Source organism: Natrix helvetica (genome assembly GCF_964273705.1).
Source record: "Natrix helvetica genome assembly, chromosome: 10".
Taxonomy (NCBI): Eukaryota; Metazoa; Chordata; class Lepidosauria; order Squamata; family Natricidae; genus Natrix; species Natrix helvetica.
The window spans coordinates 20,736,742-20,759,750 of NC_138561.1; the positions used below are offsets into that span (position 1 = coordinate 20,736,742).

A 23,009-nucleotide genomic window follows, 5' to 3' on the forward strand; every position below is an offset into this window, starting at 1 on the left:
ATGAAAGAGCAGTGAGGACTCAAACGATGTGGTGATCCAATGCGCTCATCCTGATTTTCTTTGAAGGTGATTGATCTCCTGGTGGATGAGTCCAGCTTGACTGGGGAAGTGGAACCTTGTAGCAAGAACGATGGCATCTTAGCCACTTCAGGAGACATAATGACTCTCACCAACGTGGTCTTCATGGGAACTCTTGTGAGATACGGCAAGGCTAAAGTGAGTGGCTCTCCGTCTGTCACATCACGAAGAGAGTTGGCGTGTGTTTTAAGCTTGGTGTGTGCTAGGAGCTGTTTGAGATCTTGACGGTTGGACGTCAATCCTTAGCCTCATCATTCCTTCTAGCGTTTGAGAGGTGGGAGTGATGACGTCTGTTTGGAGGTTCTGGAATCCAAATCAGTTCATCATATCTTGAACCAAAAGAGCTGTAAAACAAGTTGAGCATTCTTTCATTGCAATCATTCTTCTCTAACATAGCTGGGCTCCCTCTTTGCTGTTGGGAATGTTGGTGTTTCATCTGTCTCTGGCTTCCGAGATATTTGCTGCTCCGAAGGATGGGAACAACATGATCTTTTCTGGTTTTAAGACCCTGGACCTATTTCTGGACAATTTGGACGAAGAATTAGCTCCAGATTTGCCAGGTCCTGAGAGAACCTTTCTTTTTTCTTTTTATTAAAAAGTTTTTTTTAATTAAACACCCATTAAAACATTGGACACGGTGTAACCATCCTGGCAATGTCTTTGCCATACATACTAGATATAAAGTTAAATATTATAACCACCATGCTTATTTACAATCGGTCTATTCAGTATTTACAAATATGAGAATATCGTATTTCCATCCATGCTGCTTTGTTCTTGTCTTATACATTTTCACTGTTACGATTTCATCCATAATTCTAATCTCCAGTCTATAAATCTTAGTCATTGCTTATTTTAGGTCTTTCCTTTTTTGTTCCAACCATCGATAAAATTTATCCCAGATCTTATAATATTCTGATTCGTCTTTGTTCTTCAATTCCCAGGTCAATTTATCCACAAATCAGAATTTTCCTAATTACTTCCTCTTCTTGTGGAATTTCCCTGTTTTTCCAATTTTGGGCAAAGACCATTCTTGCTGCCGTAATTATATGTATTATTGATTACCCGCTTGTTATGTTTATCATTTATGATTCCCCAAAGAAATAGTTTTGATTTGAGAGAACCTTCCGAAATAGTTCTCTCTTGAGGATGCTACGTGGTTTTGTACTCTGGGCTTGATGCCTTCCTTTCTGATTCATCCTATCAGCTGTAGGCCCTACACATGATGAAGAGATGGGCTTCCTTCCTTCTCAAATATGAAGCCTGACTAAATCAGCCAGAACTAAATCGTTAGAACTAGAAGAGATTGAATTCACTACCTGTAGAAATGGGCCACTCTGTGGTCCAAAATGGATATTTTTCATTAGATGTTGGGCTGGTGGATGGCTCTCCCAAGCGGTGAACCATGGAATTGCATGGTGGCAGCTTCTGAAATATAAAACCAGCTTCTGTCTAGAGATGTAAGAATATATTTGATAAGAAAAAAAACCCCTCCTTTTTGAGCATGTCTCCATGCTCTTGGTTCCTCCACTTCTGAATCTAGATTTCTTCCCTGAACTTGTATCCCAGCTTCTCCTGGACTTTTGGATTCTGACCTCCTTCTCAAGAAAATCTCCCTTAAGACGTAAAGGATATGTTTTGTACAACACTGGATCATAAACTAGCCACCCATATTTAAGTTATCTTGTAGTACAAAGCTTGCTCACACAACTAGGTTACGGTTCAACATGTTGTGTGAATCCAGCATATTGGGTGTATTGAATATATTCACAACACCATGGATTTGTGTTCATTGTTCCTACAGCCGTCAACTACTATGTGAAAAATATGCCACAGTTAATATGAAGGGGAAAACTCTAGCTAGGAGAGAAAAATTATTTAATTAATTTGGAAGCAGGAAAAATGAGAGGCTCTTTACCCTGCTAGATTAGTAGTCCTGATTTAAAGCTTTTAGCTCAATAAAAAGAGGTCCCTTAAAATTGCATTTATAGTTGTTGCAGAACTTACATAATTGCACCCCCAGATGTTTTAGAAGTATACAAGTGGCTGGGGTGAATAAGGTGTGATAAATTATCTACGTTATTTCAGAAATGGGTCTGCAACTTTGGACTGTGAATTTTGGAATGGAAGCAAAAAGTCACCTTTGGATGGATACCATTTTCGAACCTCTTTTTCTTCTGCAGGGGATTGTTATTGGAACCGGTGAAAACTCACAGTTTGGGGAAGTCTTCAAAATGATGCAAGAGGAAGAGGTAAGACAAGGCAGAGAAACGGACTCTGAGCATGTCGTTCTCAACTCAAAACCACGATGTTCCTTTGAGAACTTGCCTTCATTTGTCCTGTGGGTTAGACTTCAGATGCCACTCGATTCAGGATGACCAGATGGGGGGGAAAGGTGTTGACATAGTTAGCAACAACACATGACAAAACATAAAAGGAAGCTGCAGCAACTTGGTGTAAATCTACTACAGTCACAACCACATAGAGCTTGCAAAAATTCAGGGTAGAGTGGACCATCTATAGCTAGGACAGCATATCATTCAATTTCTGTGGGATCTAGAATTCCAGGGACAATTTAAGATATTTGTCCTTGATGTCTATACAGGTCAGGTCTACTTCTACTAGACAGTTATAACAACAGAATCTTGCAACTCTGAATATACTTCCTGAGCACTGATGATGTTACCTAGTTGGTTAAAGAAACATCTACAAGGAAACGACCAAACTCAGAGGGCACCAAGAAGCCTACTGTTCAACCATGAGCTATAAATATTCTCTTCTATTGGTAACATCATCTCCTTTATCTTTGTGTCAATTAAGGAGGGGCATTCTTAAATTGGCCAAATTTAACCCCCTCTTATGTGACCGTTGCCTTGGGAGCAGCTCTTCCTCCTGCTCTTCAAGATTCCCTCTACGTAGAGCCAAGTAGGACTTAACTTGGATGACAAATAGCACTTTGAGTCACACTTGGAAGCTGACTGGCAGCCAGTGCAGATGCTGTGATATTGTTATTGTGTGGCCAATCTGTTTGATAGATTTCTTTCATGTCTTTTGCCCTTCTACCTCCATTTCTTCCTTCCTTCTGGTCTAATGCATCAAGACTCCAAAGACACCATTGCAGAGAAACATGGATAAATTGGGGAAACAGCTTACTATTGCTTCCTTCGGGATCATTGGTGAGTTCTACTTTTTTTTTCCTCCAAAAGCTTTGGAGACCAAAGACTATATGGGCTGTTTCAGTCTTCCACAGTCCTCATCGGTGTTTCTCAACCTCATTGAAGATCTGTGGACTTCAAGGTTGGCTGGGGAATTCTGTGAGTTGAAGTCCACACATCTTTTAAGTTGATGAGGTTGAGAAATAGTGATCAACATGAAATGGGGGCTTTGACATATCCCTCTCTAGATGTTCATATCTAAATGATCAGAAAGTTGAGAAATAGTAGTTTACATGAAACGAGTTGTCTTGATTCTCCTCTTGAGCTACTTATGTGTTCTGACTAAGGCTTCCTGAGAGCATGAAGCAGACTCCTGGTCCCGACAAAAAACCCCTTTTATTAATTTACTGTGAATTCTGCTCATTCACATCCAGCAAAGTCTTTCAAGGGAGGATTTACAGTCACAGACCTTATCTGGCTTGGAGAGCTGCCAGGCCGATATCTGCAAAACTTGACAAGGAGTCTCAGAGAGTCACGAACCAATTAAGCGAACTAATTGTCTCCTGCAAACTCCACTCCCCTTTTGCTCCTCTTTTATTTCTTCTGGGAGGGGCCAATTACCGTCCACCTTACTCCCAGGTTGACATCTGTTCTTTAGCTGTTTTCGTCTGGCAACTCTGTGCATGTGCACACTGGGAACAGGCTCCAGCTGTTCCTCTGCCTCACTGATGTCTGACTCTGAAGGCAGCTGATAACTGGCATACGGCCCTGGCCCCCTCTCTGCCTCCGACACAGAGCCTTCATCTGAGCCTTCCCCAGACTCCAGGACTGGCCCATGTTCCTCCCCAACCTCCTCACTGTCTGACTCTGCTGCTAGCTTGTCTGGTCACTGGCAGGCCACAACATTATGTTTGTGGGTACGATCAGAAAAATAAGCTATATTTTTTAGCAAGGTTACTTTGCCAGATCTGTGATGCGATGGAATAAATAAGATGGTGTCTATGTTTTTCAAGGTTTACTCATGCTGATTGGCTGGTTGCAAGGGAAACATCTCCTTGATATGTTCACCATTGGAGTGAGGTAAGTTTGAGAAAAATTTCTTCTACATGTAGGCGTAGCATGTTGAATTATCGAGAGGATCCGAAGCTGAGTTGACTTGCTGAGACTTGGCTTTGTGGAACTATACTTGGTTAAAAAAATCATGATGACTTGATTCTGACTTCAGGGAATCCACAGTAGTTGGGATCACTCATCATGCTAGGTCAAAGCCAGATATACCATGTTATGAATCAGTGTGATATGCAAACTTTCTCATAGAGTCAAATGGACTAATGGACTTCCAGCTCAGTGAAGAAATTCCTGTGCTGTCCAGCCTCTAATTTAAGACCAGTGCAGAGGACAGATGTTCTCAAAAGTCTTCTCATCTTTAATAAATTTTAATAGATTTTTTTTTCTAACTGGCTTCCTCTGGATATGTCGTATGACAATTCCCAACACCCTAGATGTCAACCTTGAAGCGGACCTGGCTGACATCTTTGTGGCTTCAGGGTTTCCACAAGACAGAAGGGGGGACAGGGAGGGGGAAATAGTTAGCTAGGGTTTTGCAGTCAAAACAAAAGGTTTTCCTGCGGGAACCAAGGTCATTCCAACAGGCGGCTAGGAGAGGAGGAGCAAAGTAACCAAGCAATCAGCCAGCACCTCTACTGGACAATGTGACCTATGACTTGGGGAAAGGGGGAAACTTTCACTTTTAATCAGGTGAAAACCGTGGGAACTTTCAGAGTCGGTTTTCACCAGTTGTGCCAATATGAGGTATCCAAATAAATTGTTCTTTGATGAATCTACCTGCCTCGGAGTTCTGACTTTAATGGGTACATTACTTGGCACCTTGACAGTAGCGACATCTGCTCAAGACAGTAGAACTAGAAGTCTTCTTGAAAAGTCAACTTCGACCTAATAGTCTTCCCTGGAATAGACATTCCACAAAACCCTGCATTCCTGGGTCATTTATCCATATCCATTGGTCACGGTCCAGTCTTCTATCTGTATTCTAGAATGAGGGTCCTGGAGCAAGTTGATGCTTGGGTATACTTCCTTGCAGGAAGAGGTAGTGGTGTGTAACATCAGTGATAAATGATTGTGTGTGCGCAGCTTGGCGGTGGCTGCCATCCCCGAAGGCCTGCCCATCGTAGTCACGGTGACACTAGTACTGGGTGTCTTGAGAATGGCCAAGAAGCAAGTCATCGTGAAGAAGCTGCCCATAGTAGAAACTCTAGGTGAGTAGGAACAATTCCAGGTTGTGGGGAAAACTGGAAATAATCAGGAATATCCTGCAATTGATTTTACTAGCACTGAGGTTCATTCAACTGTGACAGTTTCTATTATTTTAATTAAGGTGATTCCATGAGCGCTGATATTAATTTTAAAGTTTGTCCTTCGTCCTCCGGGTCCTCCTCATTATGAATAGAACTGTATGTAGATGTTTTTGAAAGCAGCATTCATTTAAAATTATCAGATTGGCTTGAATTTCTGTGTGGGATATGTTAAAATACTTCTTAGTAATATATGGAGCAAATTTTTCGTTTGCAAAAATACTAAAGAGCTTTAAAGTTTGGCAATACATTTCTTCAGAGACTTGCATTTGCAAGGGGTGTGTGTCAAAAAATGGATACGCCAATAAATAATCTGAAAAAGGAGAAATGTTCAGATTTGATTTCTTCCTTCATAGTTCATTGAAGGAATGTATTTTAAATACATGAGCAGCACTCACCTATTTAAAAATTGCACACTTTTTTCTCCTTCCTTAATTTTTCTACTTTCATTTAATCCTTCCTTCCTCCCTCCTTCCTCCCTCTCTCCTTCCTTCACTCCTCCTGTTCCTTCTGTTTCCTTCCTTCCTTCCTCCTTCCTTCCTTCCCCAGTAAAAGAGGTTAAATGCAGCATTTTCTGTAATCCCCAAGACTGTTTGGAGGCATAATTTGAAGATTGATCACTGGATTTCAGGAACACTGAAGAGAACATAATTTTAAAAATCTCTAGGGGGGGGGGGGACTAATATTTGAAGCCTAGAATGGCCATCTGTTAGACATTTTCGGGATGTGGGGGACTATCATAAGGAGCAAATGAAAATAGATAATACAATGAGTGCTTCTGACCAGAGGACATTAATTCCAGGTAGAGAGAAGAATTAGTGATTCCTCCTCATGATTTAGTCCTGAGAAGATACCTTTTATTAGTTCAAGCAGTCTGCAAATTGCAAACAATATAAGTTATCCTGGAGATAATAACCCTTCAGAATCACGTTGGAGAAGGTTAGATGAAGGGGATAAAATTAATAACTTTTTCTAGCACAAGATGGAATTAATGGCTTCTGGTTTAGTGGTTTTTAAATGGGGGCAGAGTCAGACATATAGGATAAATCTTTTAGATGGCCTCTGATATGAGGTAGCCATCTTTTCTGGTGGACCTCCTGGCGTTTACCTAGATTGCCACCCTAAAACAGAAATTAGAATAGAATAGAGTAACAGAGTTGGAAGGGACCTTGGAGATCTACTAATCCAACCCCCTACTTAGACAGGAAACCCTAAACCATTTCAGACAAATGGTTAGACTGGGTCAAATAGAATACAGAATAACAGATTTGGAAGGGACTTTGGAGGTCTTCTAGTCCAATCTCCAGGGACTCTGCTTCAGGCAAATGTTATCCATTCTCTCCTTTAAAAGTTCAGAGTTAAAGCAGTTGGGAGGTAAGCTTTTTTACTAATTGCTTGTTCTCAAGGTCAGGAAATTTCTCTTTAGTTCTAGGTTGCTTCTCTCCTAAATTATTTTCCATCCATTGCCACTTGTCTTCTGGTGCTTTGGAGAATAGCTTGACTCCCTCTTCTTTGGGGCAGCTTCTCAAACATTGGGACATTGCTATCGTGACACCCCTGGTCCTCCTTTTCATTAAACTGGACAACTAAATCTTTGGTAATTGGAGGGTCCATGTTAGTTACAAACATAAGACCCAGTTTGGACAAATTCTTCCTTCTCAGGCTGTTGCAATGTGATTTGCTCTGATAAGACTGGAACTCTGACGACCAACGAGATGACCGTGACTCAGCTTATGACCTCCGATGGATTTAAGGCAGAGGTACTCCAGATGTTTCCTCAGCACTAATGGGTTTAATCTTAGCCATTCTTGCCTAATGTCTTAGACTGGATATTTTTTAAAATGTGGTCCATACCTGCCCTAGAGACGTGGTGGCTCAGTGGTCAAGATGCTGAGCGGGTCGATCGAAAGGTCGGATGTTCGGTGGTTCGAATCCCTAGTGCCATGTAACGGAGTGAACTCCCGTTAGTTGTCCCAGCTTCTGCCAACCTAGCAGTTTGAAAGCACGTAAAAAGTGCACGTAGAAAAATAGGGACCACCTTTGGTGGGAAGGGAACAGCGTTCCGTGCTCCTTCGATGTTGAGTCATGCTGGCCACATGACCACGGAGACGTCTTCAGACAGCGGTGGCTCTTCGGCTTTGAAATGGAGATGAGCACTGCCCCCTAAAGTCGGGAACGACTAGCACATATGTGCGAGGGAAACCTTTACCTTTATATACCTGTCTTCACAGGCACTAATTATTTGTTTCCATCCCAAATTTCCTTGATTTATGACTTTTCCCACTGTCCAATTCTTTCCAAAGGGAAAATTTAGTTCTAATCAAGATTTTATCTTTGTAATGTAGATAGAAATGGTCGGCTGTTGTTCCTTGGGATATTTGTTTACATTCCTTCTCACTGGTTTATATTCTTCCAGGTGAGTGGAGTTGGATATAACAGAGAAGGGAATGTGTGCCTTTTGCCTTCTAAAGAAGTCATCAAAGGATTTTCAAACATCTCAGTGGGAAAACTTGTGGAGGTAAATTATTTGATTACTTCAAATAACAGGTTATTCCGATAACCTGTTACTACTAATAACAGTGCCTTGAGGGATGAAAACAAATGCAGCATTTTCAGAATATCAGAATGCTGCTTGTGAAATTTCATTTCCAATTCTTAGGCATACATAAATATTTTTATTTACTTATAAAATCATTTCTGAGGCCTCTGGGGCAGCTTCCAAAAATCCTGAAGGACCTTGAACAATAAGAATAGGATAGAAACTCTAAGAGGGAATAAAAGACATGAACAGAGCATTTTTTTAAAGTCCATGCTGAACAGAAAAGCTTTACCATCTAAATCTCAATAAAGGGGAGATTAGTATTTTTTTTAAAAAAAAAGTTCTGTCCACAAAAATGGTTTGCCCTATAAACGACAACATATTTGCAGCGAATAACAGATTGCTGGAGATATGCTGTTCTTCTTAAGAGGTTCATTTAAAGTAAAGCAAAATTTCGGGACACGCAAAGTGTTTATTGATTGGAGGAAGGTTAACTTTCAAGACTGTAGACCTGGCTCATGGTTTGAGAGCTCATCCTCAAATCAAGTTGAACCCAGAGCTGTGATTCGTTCACCACTTTCTGCACTCCCTAAAAGCTGAAATGAAACTTTTGCAGGCTGGTTGTATTGCCAACAACGCCATGATCAGGAAGGCAGCAGTAATGGGTCAACCCACAGAAGGAGCCCTCCTTGCCTTGGCTATGAAGGTAAGGTCCTTCATACGGCATATGAATTTTATATTTCATTTGGTTTTGTTAAATCTGAAAAAGCATAGAGGTAGGCCCTTGCTGTACTGCAAAGGTGCAAGATAGGAAAACATTTAGTATTTAGTGTTCTAATGATTGTGAGATTTAAAAAATGAATTGATCAGGATTAGCAGTTGTCTGCGTATTATGGAGTCCACAATTTCTTCTTAATTTTCCGTCAAAGGATTGGAATGTAGTCAGTTAAAAATACAGATATGCCTTTGTTATAAATGGAATGACGAATGTATAAGAACCATGAATGTAAAAAAAAAAGAATAACTACTATGGGAAGGTATACCTATAATTGTATATGGAGAACAAAAAATAAACTTTATATTCAAAAAAAAAATACACACATGCATGGGCACACACAATAGCCAATGAAATTGAATAATGCCACATAATCTTGACCCCCACCCACCACTTCCATTAGATCGCTTAGTGGAAAATAGGGTGGTGGGAAAAGACAAAAGTTTTCGAATAAAAGTTTTTTCCAGTATAGATGTGTGTGGAAAAAGCAGTTTAGCACTGGATATGAGCGTTCAAAAGGAAATTCAGTCTAAACAACCCTGGTTTGATAACCTTTTTCCAAAACCTGACATTGGAGTTCAAAAGCAACATAGACATTCAGCACTAAAATATTCAGCTTTTGACCGGAGGGGTGTTGATGCAATTTTGTGTTGATCTACTCTAATTCGAACAACAGCCGTGAGTAATGAATTCTGTCCTTCTCTTATCTGCTTTAGATGGACCTGGATGATATAAACGATAGTTACCTGCGGACAAAAGAGATCCCCTTTAGCTCAGAGCAAAAATGGATGGCTGTGAAGTGTGCTTTGAAAAACCAGGTATGCATACGAAAGTAACTGTGTGGGTTTTAGCTGTCTCCAAGCTTAGCAATTGCAAGAAGAAATCATTTGTGTAGGAATCTGTTCCAGTTAAAGGCGTGTTGTCTCTTTTATAGCCCATGGTTTTCCCTCGTTTTGATCCTCACAGCTCCTTTTAAGGAAAGTTCAGCAGAGTTGACCCAAATTGACTTGATGGCCTTCAAGGGTGGGGGATATGGCAAACCCAGAGGACTTTTCAAACATGGTGCTCAGTTGTCCTATACTCTTGTGGAATTCAAACCACTGTTGTGGCCCACCAGCGGTCAACAGGAGATTTGGACAGTGAGGAAGTTGGGGAGGAAGATGGATCCAGTCCTGGAGTCTGGGGAAGACTCTGATGAGGGTTCTGTGTTGGAGGCAGAGAGGGGGCGAGGGCTGTATGAAAGTTATCAGCTGCCTTCAGAGTCAGACATCAGTGAGGCAGATGAACAGCTGGAGCCTTTTCCCAGTATGTGCATACGCAGAGCTGCCAGAAGGCAAGAACAATTAAGAAAACAGGGTTGACTTGGGAGTAAGGCTTGGAGATGATTGGCCCCTCCCATAAGACATAAAAGAGGAGTGAACGGGACGTGAGCTTTTGCAGGAAGCAATTAGTTCATCTGGTCAGTTCAAGCTTTGAAAAGTTCTGTTTGACTGTGTGCTGAGTTTGGCCTTGCTCTGCATTTGGCAATTAGGTCTCTGGCAGCATTCCAGGGAAGATAAGGTGGGTGTTTATCAACCTTCCCCTGAAAGACTGTGGCAAGTCGAGCAGACATCTGTCGGAATCTTCACAGACTGTTTGTGAAGCCTTGCAGACTGTTAATGATCATAATTTACAGTCGTATAAATAAGAGAGGGTTTTGGGGACTAAAATTGTGATTTATGCTTTCTCAGGAAGCCTAGTTCAGGGCAACGATATCCTAAACCAGTGATGGCAAACCTTTTTTGGCTCGCGTGCCACAAGTGGGGGGAGCGGAGGGGGGTCGAGTGCAGGCGTGCCGCACCCATAATGCAACGACACCCCCCCAGTGCGCATGCGCGCACAACGCACAACCCCCCCCCATTTTTACATGGTTTTTTTGCCCTCCCCAGGCTCCAGGGGCTTTATAGGAGCCTGGGGAGGGCGAAAAGAGCCTCCGCCGACCCCCCGGAGGCCCTCCGGAGGCTTCAGAGAGTGTCCGGAGGCATCCCTGAAGCCTCCAGGGGGGGCGGGGGAGGCTCTTTTCGCCCTCCCCAGGCTCCCATAAAGCCTCTGGAGCCTGGGGAAGGTGAAAAATAGCTTTTAAAAAGGTGAACTTAGTTGGCCAGCGCACGCATGCGCGCTGGCCAGCTGACAGGGCAGCGCCTCGCGTGCCCTGACAAATGGCTCCGTGTGCCACTTGTGGCACGCGTGCCATAGGTTCGCCATCACGGTCCTAAACCAACGTCAAATTAACTACGACATAGCTTAGCATGAAAATTCACTTCATTGCTGTCTCCGACACATGCTGAGATGGAGAAAGAAAATATTTCCTTTCTTAATATGGTATAGCATGCCATCATCATCATCATCATCTTTTAATGACCACATAATCCCTTGCGGGATGAAATCAGGGCAACTGAATGGAGCTGAGTACTTACTGGCCAGATGCCCTTCCTGTTGCCAATACGGAGTTTTGTTCAGCAGATATATTCTCATCGTGCCCAGAGAGAGAAATATCTGCCTCTACTCAGGATTGAACTCACAGCCTCCTGATTGTGAGGCGAGAGCTCCACCTCTAGGCCACTGCACCACTCATGGTATAGCATGCCATGTTTTAAAGATATTGTGTATGTAATGTATAATAGAATCAAACCAACCACTTAATTTAGGGTGTAAAAAGGTCCACAGTTCTAAACATTCTCTTGGTGGCATCTTCCATCTTCTCCTTTCCCAGGATCAGGAAGACATCTACTTCATGAAAGGGGCCTTCAAAGAAGTGATGCAGCATTGTACCACGTTCAACAATGGAGGAATTGCTTTGCCATTGACTCCCCAACAAAAAGCTTCCTACTCCCAAGAAGAAAAATGCATGGGTTCCCTTGGCTTGCGAGGTCAGTTCCTACCTGTGCTTAATTTACCCCAAACCTATGTCCTCAGCAAATTAAGGTTCTTGAGCAAAAACCAAAGTCTTTAGCCGTCTAAGGAAAATAGCTCTATACTAAGGATAAAGGTTAAGTTACAGGTTCCCCTCACACATATGTGCTAGTCATTCCTGACTCTAGGGGGTGTTGCTCATCTCCGTTTCAAAGCCGAAGAGCCAGCACTGTCCGAATACGTCTCCGTGGTCATGTGGCCGGCATGACTAAATGATGAAGGCGCATGGAATGCTGTTACCTTCCCACCAAAGGCGGTCCATACTTTTCTACTTGCATTTTTACATGCTTTCGAACTGCTAGGTTGGCAGAAGCTGGGACAAGTAACAGGAGCTCACTCCGTTACGGGGGCGCTAGGGATTTGAACCATCAAACTGCTGACCTTTCAGATTGACAAGCCCAGCATCTTAGCCACTGAGCCACCGCGTCCCTTATGCTAAGGATAGCATAATTGAAAAGACCCCTCCATGCTCACAAAAGCTCTTTCAAAGAACATTTGAGACAGGAATTTGAAGAGTTCGAGTGTCTGAGATGAATGGCCGTGGTATTTTGATTATGAATGATGCTATGGATGTGATGGACTATAGTGAAATGGCAGTTTCCTAGGAAGGAAGGAGCGCATTCCAAGCAGAGGGGTGAGACAAGATGCAGCCCAGCCCAGAGCTGGGTCAGTGGAAGACATTTGGAATAGACACTCCCTATAATCTCCTGGAAGGAACGCGGTGGCTCAGTGGTTAAGACGCTGAGCTTGTCTATCAGAAAGGTCGGCAGTTTGGCGGTTTGAAAGCATGTAAAAAGTGCAAGTAGAAAAATAGGGACCACCTTTGGTGGGAAGGTAACAGCATTCCATGCGCCTTCGGTGTTTAGTCATGCCGGCCACATGACCATGGAGACGTCTTCAGACAGCGCTGGCTTTTCGGCTTTGAAACGGAGATGAGCAGCGCCCCCTAGAGTCAAGAACAACTAACACAGATGTGCGAGGGGAACCTTCACCTTTATAATCTCCCGGGGTATTGTCAGGTGCATAAGAGCACGGCAACACATTAAGTTCCAATTAAACTGATTTATTGCCCATTCCTGTGGACAGGAATGTAGTCAGATTAGAATGATTAGAACTATTTTGACCTAGGTAAGGATGAATTGAATGTAAGAGGGGTTGGATTTAGAATGCTTGTGGGAATGTTGAGGCTCTAGGCTGATTCCTCTCTTGACTCTGGTCCCAGGCGCTGCCATTCAGTCTCATATAGGCATATTTATTAAGGTGAGAGTTGTAACAGTTTCTGTCTATTGTGCATAAGCAAATAAAGAGCTGGACTTTGGCTAAAACTCTGCTTTATGGTGTTCCTGAGCTAAGCTTGACAATTTGTTTACAATTACCAGATTATGAATTATTATAGTTGGAAGCTTTATATGCTATTGTTTAGTTACTATGGTGATTGTAATGTAGCATTGACACTTTGCTTATATTAGTGCAAGTGTGTTTAGCATCATGACTGAAGCAAGCTAGAAGTGTCTTAACTAAATAAATAAATCAGCTGTACCTTCTTTCAAGAATGGGACATAAAACAGCACCTCTTACAAACACTGTAAATTAGGGGAAGGTTCTCATAAAAATTTAAATTTAAATATCCTGGTTCTGAAGAGTTTATTTTATAGGCAAGGACCAAAATCTAGAATGTATTTTTTTATTAGATTTGGATGGATAAACAAATTGGAAGCCAACCCAACTGAATTAAGGTGGGTCAAGCATGGCTTGATAGCAGCTTGCAATCAAGTTGCAATGTTCTGTACCAACTGCATTTTTCTAAATTCTCCAGAGGCCACTCCATGCTAGTAATTTAAATGGAAAGTAATATGGTTCATCCTTATTTCCAGTCTTCTTTTCTCATCTTAGTGCTTGCCTTGGCTTCTGGCCCAGAACTCGGCAGTTTAACCTTTCTGGGTCTGGTTGGAATCATTGATCCCCCACGAGAAGGTGTCAAAGAAGCCGTTGAAGTTCTCAACAGCTCAGGTGTAGCAGTGAAAATGATAACTGGAGATGCCTTGGAAACAGCTTGGGCCATTGGTAAGCAAAAGTTGAAATATACCATTTTTTTTTTTTTTAGAATGGGAATGCCTTATTTGCTTTGATCCTTACCTTGATTCCCTCTTAAACAAAGATGAAGCTGGGCTGAAAGGTTCAGGTTGGACACAACAAGGCTGTTTTCTTCTAATCTAACCCAACCGTGCAAAAATTGACACAACACAATATTATTTTCTTCATTACAAATTGCTTCACCCTGCTCATTTAACAAGTCAGAGATCTTCAACCATTTGTCATCTGCATGATCTGATGTCATTAAGGGAGAGGCTAATAATTTCAGAAAATTCATTCTCTTCCCTTGCCAACTTTGTCCTCCCTTGCCAACTCCAAGGAAGTCACATGTCACGGTCCTGCAACCTTTTGAGAATCCAATGTCAATGGCAAAAGTCAAACTTTGCGGGATCCCAGCTTTATTTTCATTCCAGATTTCCTTCTCTGAAGTTCTGAAGAAGGTTGCATGGATGCTTCTTTCCAAGAACTCCAATGGAGTTCAATCTGGCTTCAAGCCAACTTCCTTGGTGGCTTCCTTGAGATCATGTATTGGTTCCTTCACTCAAGTCAGGCAGTCAGAGAATCACAGACCAAGAAAAAGCCTAGAGGTGTCCAGAAGGCCCCCATCATGAAAGGTCTCAGAGGGGGTCCAATTTTGAAGTGAAACACTAAAAAAAATGCCCCCTTTTGAATCATAAGGAGCCACTTCTTCTTCTATGAATGCATGGTTTATATAAGTTTAATCTACCATTATGTGCTTAATATATTTTTTTATTGCAGGGAAGAACATCGGGCTTTGTAATGGGAAAATGAACGCTATGTCTGGGGAAGAACTGGAAAACATTGATGACTCGACACTGTCTTCAAGAGTCAAAAATGTAATGGTGGCTTGAAGGAGTTGTAAGAATATGGTGTTGGGCAACTCTTCACAGACAAAGCCACAGTCTCACGTACATCTCTTCTTCCCCTCCTCTTCCAGGTCTCCATCTTCTTCCGAACAAGCCCCAAACACAAAGTTAAAATAATAAAGGTATCCTTTAGACTATAAAGTGCCATAATTTTTCTCTTCCTTGCAATGATTCTGCTTCTTGGTGATCTCCCCTTAAGGTATGAATTAACTGCTGACTGTAAAATTAAGATTCCTTCCTTTTCTTCATTTTTCTTGCATGGGAATAATGATCTATTGCTTCCTATGCTGACAAATCAGGAGGAAGGGACCGTCTTCTGCCTAGCTATTCCGATAGTGAAGAAAGAAATAATTCCAAAGTACTTTTTTTGTATCACTAGCTCACTGACGAAATTTAAAACTGCATCGTTCAGCAGTGACAAAACCAGACTGCTGCCCTTTAGTTCAGCAAAGGAAATTTCCAACTCTGTTCTGCTTCCTTAAGTAGGGAATTAACAACAAACTGCAGGAAAAAAATAGACCGAACTTGTTAGTAAAAATCTACTGTGGCCTTGATCGAATTATTACTGTTTTCTTTGCCCGTTGGCTGCACCAAAGTGCAGGTAACTTTTATTTGTTGTTGATTTGAGACTTGCGGGTTAAAAACGAGCAGAGTTAATTAGCTCAAAAAAAACTCCCAACAGCTAATCCACAATCACCTTGTTCCAGCTTATGACAATCATGAAGGGACGATCAGATAATCATTTAAATAGACCTGGATATAAACACCCATTCGGCTAATGTGGGATTAAAGCATCAATATGAACATGGTTTGATTTGAGCCTAGCAATTATCTTTGCGTAAACATTTATCCATAGGTTTATTGGCAAAGTAATCTCTGATGAAGAGATTTCAATAGATTACGAATCTTAACTTTTTTTAATTGGAAGAATTAATGCTTACGGTGTCAAACATCTGTGTATGTTTCAGCATCAATAACCTAAGACCCCTACTCAGAACATTTAGCTCTCTTCTCGTTGAATGTCCTCGACTTATGATTTATGACGACTTATGAACTGTTTAACAACCGTTCAAAAGTTACGACGGCACTGAAAAAAGTGACTTATGACCGATCCTCTCACTTACAACTATTGCAGTGTCCTGGGGTCATAGGATCACCCTGGGGCTGTAGCCGGATTCACTTCATGGCTTAATGTGATTCATTTAACGAGCACAGCAGGAAAAAAAAAGTTCATAAAAATTGGGAGTGACTTCCTTAATGACTGCATTGCTTGGCAGCCGTCCCGCTTCCAATTGTGGTCGTTAAGTCAAGTAAACTGCCTGCAATTTAAATTGGCTTCGTTTCCCCCCCCCCCCCAAGTCAAAGCTTCTGTCTACCTGAGAAATCCCAAGCAGGTGAAGGCTGGGGTTTAAACTCACCTGTGATTTCCGTAGGCTTTGCAAAAGTCTGGGGCCATCGTGGGAATGACGGGGGATGGAGTGAACGACGCCGTGGCTTTGAAGTCTGCCGATATTGGGATCGCGATGGGACGGGCAGGCACGGATGTCAGCAAGGAGGCGGCAAACATGATTCTTGTGGATGACAATTTCTCAGCCATCATGTAAGTGGTTCGTTCCGGAATGATTTCTCTGACACACACACTTTCTTAAATCCTTCGATAGCAATAGCACTTCATACTGCTGTTACTGCCCTCTCTAAGTGGTTTACAGAGTCAGTCTCTTGCCCCCCAACAATCTGGGTCCTCATTTGACCCACCTCGGAAGGATGGAAGGCTGAGTCAACCTTGAGCCGGTCAGGATCGAACTGCTGGCACTTAGCAGTTAGACTGCAATACTGCATTGTGCCACCAGGGGAGGGAGGGGTGGAGGAGGAAGAAGGAAGGAAGGAAGGAAGGAATAGCAATAGCAGACTTATAGTACTTACAGCTTCATAGTACTTTTACAGTCCATCTAAGCAGTTTACCAAGTCAGCCTCTTGGCTATGGATAATATTTCCTGAAGAATAGCAATAGCACTTATAGACTGCAATACTGCATTGTGCCACCATGGGAGGGAGGGGTGGAGGAGGAAGGAAGGAAGGAAGAGCAATAGCAGACTTATAGTACTTACAGCTTCATAGTGCTTTTACAGTCCTCTCTAAGTGGTTTACAGAGTCAGCCTCTTGCCCCCAACATTCCGGGTTCTCATTTTACCCACTTTGGAAGGATGGAAGACTGAGACAACCTTGAGGCTGTTGAGATTGGAACTGCCAAATTGCAGGCAGCCGGCAGGCAGCAGAAGTAGCCTGCAGTCCTGCACTCTAACCACTGGGCCACTGTGGCTTATTAATGTTACCGTGCATCACCACACAGCCCACTGAGCAGTTTTGATTGTAGACTCATGCCCACTTCTTCCACTGAAAATGAAGGGGGTAGAACTGGGGAGGAAAAATAAAATGATGGAGGGCAATTGCTGATATGAAAATTCCCATTGGTTCCTGGGTGACAGTAATAAAACCGAGGCAATAACGAACATCGGAATGGGTTTATGGAGATTCTCAGTCCTCCATGTCATGGTTGTCCCAAAGGTGCTTTTTCAAGAGGCAACTGGACTTTCTGGTTGTTTCTTTTGAAGACGTTTCGCTTCTCATCCAAGAAGCTCTTAGATGAGAAGCGAAATGTCTTCAAAGGGGGAAAAAAAACCCCAGAAAGTCCAGTTGCCTCATGAAAAAGCACCTTTGGGACGAACCTCAGAAGAGTGTGTGAAATGACTTCAGAGTTGTTTCTGTGAAAGTAAATATATAAATAGAAATGGTTTTACAAAAGAATAATAATAATAATAATAAGTTGCACTGCTTGGATCTGCACGTATATTACGAAAATACGTTACGACGTCCTAGGCCCCTGGGTGGGGCCCGACTAGTAATCAATGCCAAATCCGGCGAAACAACTGGCCGCTGTGATACAATTGAATAACAATAACAATAACAACAATAACAACAATAATGATGATGATGATGATGATGATGATGATGATGATGATGATGATGATGGATGTTCTGTCTGAGCTTAAACTATGTAGATCCGAGTATGGAAGTTGTGTTTTCTTCCCAACAGAGACGCCATAGAGGAAGGGAAGGGCATATTTTACAACATTAAGAACTTTGTTCGATTTCAGCTCAGCACGTAAGTCATGTAGCAAAATTCTAAAATTTCCCCTACCGATTCTGTGGGTATGGCTTGGTGGGTCATGTGACCGGGTGGGCACGGCTGCACAACTGACCCACAGACAATGCAAAAGCAGCTGGACTTCACACAAAATGGCCTCTGCAACAAGCAGGAATCTCACAGACACTCAGGCACAGCTGATCGGTAGTAAAAAAAAAAACTGCTAAAAAAGTTTTTAAAAAGTTCCCACAATTGCACAGCACAGCTGATTTTCCCACAGCTGATGGTCAGAACTTTTTTTTTGCAGGTTTGGGCACACGGTAGCATTTTTTACTACCAGTTAGGGCGAACTGTAGCATTTTTTACTACCCATTGGGGCAAATGGTAGCATTTTTTACTACCGGTTGGGGCGAACGGTAGCATTTTTTACTACCGGCTGGGGCGAACGGTAGCAATTTTTACTACAGGTTCGGGTGAACTGGCCCAAACCAGTAGCATTTCACCCCTGCATGACTGGATCCCAAGAATTCCAAGAGTGGAACCAAAGCTGTTTTTCAAATGTTGGTTAATTTTTGTCTCCTCCTTTTCCTCCTTTTAGGAGCATCTCTGCTCTAAGTTTAATAACTCTGTCCACCATATTCAATTTGCCAAATCCACTCAACGCTATGCAGATCTTATGGATAAATATCATCATGGATGGCCCTCCAGCTCAAAGGTGAGGACCCCAGTGTGAAAATTAGAACCTTCCGATCCTGAAATCCAGATCCGATTCCTTTCCTCTTCTTCCATAAAGACTTAAATACACAATTAAAATAGAAGTTGAAAATCCTTGAAATCGGATACTAAAAGTGATTGTGAGGGAAAGCTGGTGGATGCCCATCCTTTCACTTGCTACAAATATAACGAAGACAAATATGTGTGCTCAGTATTTGTACAAACATCAGTTCTTTTGAAATGAGAGTTTATAAAACTATTATCAAATATCTCACTTCATCCCTTTCTCTTCCCCCCCCCCAAGGATTCAGATGACCCCGGACAAAAAGTATATTTGTAGCTGAGAATTGAACTGTGGGGTCCTTGATGCTCTCTAAGTGTGGTGGTTTTCTTGCAGACATTTCATGACCCAACTAGGTAACATCATCAGTGCCATGACTGTGCTAGAATCGATGAAATTACTTACTTCGGTAATGAAACCTCTGCAAGAAAACCACCAAGGTCAGAGACCACCAAGGACCTCATGATTAAGATGATACAACTTATTTTCTTCATAACTGGCATTTCAGTATCTCTACTTACTGTCCAACCTCCGCACTGTCCATATTTGGTCCGGTGCAGTCCAGCATGCCTTAGAGCAGGGGGGGGGGGGTTCTCCAACCTTGGCAACTTTAAGACTTGTGGACTTCAACTCCAAGAGTTCCTTGGGAGTTGAAATCTACAAGTCTTAAAAGTTGCCAAGGTTGGAGCCGCTGCCTTAGGGATTCAAAATCTATCCATGGCAATTTCCATAATAAATATAAATAACCAGTTAGTCTGTGTTTGTAAAATAATGCTGCTCTCCTCCTCCTCCTCCTCCTCCTCCTCCTCCTCCTCCTCCTCCTCCTCCTCCTCCTCCTCCTCCTCCTCCTCCTCCTCCTCTTCTTCTTCTTCTTCTTCTTCTTCTTCTTCTTCTCTTTTCTCTTCCTCCTCCTCCTCCTCCCCTCCTCTTCTACTTTCTCTTCTTCTTCTTCTTCCTCTTCTTCTTCACCAGTTTGGGTGTTGAGCCAGTAGACAAAGATGCTATCAAAAAGCCACCAAGGAACACTACAGATACAATTCTCAGCAAGTCCCTGATTCTAAAAATTATCCTTTCGGCAACCGTTATCATCTTGGGAACCATCTACGTCTTTTGGAAGGAGGTGAGATCGTAGATGACCGTCCTAAGACCATCTCTGGTTCCATTACTCTTTTGGGATACCGTTCCTGTACTTTAGGCACATTTAGTTAACGTGAATTTTCCCCCCCCCCTCCTTTAACACACCCAACTCAGAGAATGAGCCTTCACTACTTGGCTCTGGTGTTTGCATTCAGGATGAGGATGTTCAAATTGGTTGAATTTGAAACTTCAGACCAAAGGGTGGTGGTTGTTTTTTTGAAGACACACAATTTCTTTTTCAGTAGCCTTTCTCGTTAAAGAGAGTTAAGTTTTTTGCAGGAGCCTGTGGAGATTCTCAGTCATCCAGATCAGAGTTGTCCCAAAAGTGCTTTTTCCAAAGGCAACTGGACTTTCTTGGGGTTTTTTTTTTCTTTTCTTGAAGGCATTTCGCTTCTCATCCATGAAGCTTCTTCAGAACGGAAGAAGCCTCTTAGACGAGAAGCAAAACGTCTTCAAGCAAAATCCAAGAAAGTCCAGTTGCCCTTGGAAAAAGCACCTTTGGGATTTTCTTGAAGGTGTTTCAGCAATTCCAAAGAGGCTCCGCATCAATCTTCAGGTGACCCTAAGAGCGCAGATAAACCTTAGTGACTCTCAGAAAAAGCGCTAACGACCAGATGACTGCAAGGAATAGAAACCCTTCCATTCGCCACCATTCAGTCAGAACTGAGGATGTTTCTTGGATGCGAAGCGAAATGTCTTCGGGAGGAAAAAACAACAAATTGAGTCCAGTTGCCTTAAAAAAAAAAAGCGCTGTGGACTTTTTGGAGGCGGAAATTGCAAGAGTGGCAAAATTGGGCACCTTGTTTTTTTGCATGAGGCTTTGATCAACCTTCTGGCAGCTCGCCTGTCAGCAGGTATGGACTTATGCCTGTGATATTTACGTGCTTTGGCACTCACTCCTTGCCTTCCTGCTAAAACTTTCCTTCAAAAGAAGGGCCGCCCCGTTTTTCAAGGCGATTGTGACTTGACTAACAAAAGGTTCATTGTGAGGCGGGAGGGCATTTATGTTGACGATCTGGTTTCTCCTCCTCCTCCTCTTTTACAAAGACACTTTTTATCGCCTTGCCTTTCCAGATTCCAGAAAGTGGCATAACACCCCGGACGACAACAATGACTTTCACTTGCTTCGTTTTCTTTGACCTCTTCAACGCCCTGACCTGTCGTTCTCAGGTGAGAGGGGAAGCTAATTCGGCAGGATCCAATGAGAAAGGAAGGGCTTTTGCACAACATTTGAACAAGAGCCAGCTTAATTCCTGTTTTCCTCGGGGAAGACAAGCTGGGAGGAACTGCACTGCATCCTTAAATCGCCCCTCCCCTTAGCCCAGCCCTGGGGGTGCAGAGGTTGGAATGCACAATTGCAGGGCAGTTCTGCTGAGTGCCGATTGCCAGGAGTTCGATCCTGACCAGCTCAAGGTTGACTCGGCCTTCCGTCCTTCCTAGGTCGGTCAAATGAGGACCCAGATTGTTGGGGGCAAGAGGCGGACTCTGTAAACTGCTTAGAGAGGGCTGCAAGGCACTGTGAAGCGGTATATAAGTTTAAGTGCTATTGCTGTTACAACTTGCAGCACTGCTATCCCCTATAGTCTATAAAGAGAAGTGGTGGCACAGCAGTTAGAATGCAGAATTGCAGGCCAGTTCTGCTGAATGCCAACTGCCAGCAGTTCGATCCTGACCAGCTCAAGGTTGACTCAGCCTTCCATCCTTCCGAGGTGGGTAAAATGAAGACCCAGATTGTTGGGGGCAAGAGGCTGACTTAGAGAGGACTGTAAAGCACTATGAAGTAGTATATAAGACTAAGTGCTAAGGCTATTACAAAAATCCTCTCCAAACGGAAATACTTTGGCAATAGTCTGTGTGCAAGGTATTCAACCCAGACAGGACGTGACTCCATACTCCCACTGAGTAATTCTCGGACTGTTTGTGTCGTGTCCTCCCACCATCCAGACCCGGGAAAACAACAGTCAATTGCTTCCTTTCCTTTCTTACTGAACTTAAAATACAGTGTGTGTGTGAATGTATATGTGCACAAGTGTGCATGCATGTAGATACACATACATAGGAGTTTACATTGAACAACTGTCTATACAGTTACCGCATCAAAATACACATTTGTGCAAGCACAACAACCAGTTTTAAAGTAAGAATTCCATTTTTTTTTAATTCGCCTTTTGGTCTCCAACAACTTTTAGAATTGTTTTTGCTAGGAATGCTATTATGGCACGATAGAGATAGATAGATAGATAGATAGATAGATAGATAGATAGATAGATAGATAGATAGATAGATAGATAGATAGATAGATAGATAGATAGATAGATAGATAGATAGATAGATAGATAGATAGATAGATAGACAGACAGACAGACCGCCAGACAGACCGCCAGACAGACAGACAGACAGACAGACAGACAGACAGACAGACAGACAGACAGACAGACAGACTTCTCTCATGCTGCTTCTTTTAATAAGCTCAATAGTCTCTTGTTTTAGTCATTTGAGGTAGAAGATTTTCGGGGCATGAATTAAAACTCTTAGGGTGAATCTGTAGCAAAGCACCAGTTAAACTGGACAGGGAGCATTCAAGACAAGGTACCGAAAGTGGGGGAATGCTTTAAAATCAAAGCAAGAACAATTTAGCAGGAGCAGAGAGTTGTTTCATACCTTGCTACCCTCAACAAAGAGTCACTGCATCTGTGAAAGTATTTGAACAGGGAACTGCTGGTTTTATTTTGTCTCAGTAAAAAAAAAAATGTTAAAGACTACCATAATTTCATGCATCACAGTAAGTCGTGGTTTGCTTTACCTCGGTTGCTAAGTAAACCATAATTTACTGCAGCCCTGTATTGTACTAAGCCACAAACTGTGGTTAAACAAGGACGCTTAACTTCATATTATGAAGTAAATCAAGCAGATGCTGGTTTGTTAGGATATATGATCCAGGCTATGCACATTAAATATGTCTGTGCATTTAAGATATCTGAAGGGTTTTTTCCCCTTCTAAATACAAAACAGCAAATTGGCACTTGCAGGAGAAATACTAAATTCACTCAAAATTCACTCAAAATTAGACTTCCTTACTGATGTCAACAATAGTTAAGAA

The 23,009-nt window shown here is 42.4% G+C and overlaps 1 protein-coding gene across 1 annotated transcript in view; it reads left to right on the forward strand.

Moving 5' to 3' along the window:
- The window catches only part of ATP2C2 (ATPase secretory pathway Ca2+ transporting 2), a 35,761-nt gene that overhangs the window by 10,982 nt on the left and 1,770 nt on the right, over window positions 1-23,009 (forward strand). Inside the window, exons 8-25 of the mRNA XM_081963464.1 lie at window positions 67-216; window positions 2,262-2,330; window positions 3,179-3,254; window positions 4,247-4,313; window positions 5,385-5,509; window positions 7,268-7,365; window positions 8,022-8,123; window positions 8,761-8,850; window positions 9,636-9,737; window positions 11,672-11,828; window positions 13,765-13,935; window positions 14,725-14,822; window positions 14,924-14,974; window positions 16,286-16,452; window positions 17,947-18,015; window positions 18,596-18,712; window positions 19,745-19,892; window positions 20,984-21,079. Of these exons, the coding sequence (XP_081819590.1) occupies window positions 67-216; window positions 2,262-2,330; window positions 3,179-3,254; window positions 4,247-4,313; window positions 5,385-5,509; window positions 7,268-7,365; window positions 8,022-8,123; window positions 8,761-8,850; window positions 9,636-9,737; window positions 11,672-11,828; window positions 13,765-13,935; window positions 14,725-14,822; window positions 14,924-14,974; window positions 16,286-16,452; window positions 17,947-18,015; window positions 18,596-18,712; window positions 19,745-19,892; window positions 20,984-21,079 (1,953 nt within the window). The remainder of the gene's footprint in view (window positions 1-66; window positions 217-2,261; window positions 2,331-3,178; window positions 3,255-4,246; window positions 4,314-5,384; window positions 5,510-7,267; window positions 7,366-8,021; window positions 8,124-8,760; window positions 8,851-9,635; window positions 9,738-11,671; window positions 11,829-13,764; window positions 13,936-14,724; window positions 14,823-14,923; window positions 14,975-16,285; window positions 16,453-17,946; window positions 18,016-18,595; window positions 18,713-19,744; window positions 19,893-20,983; window positions 21,080-23,009) is intronic.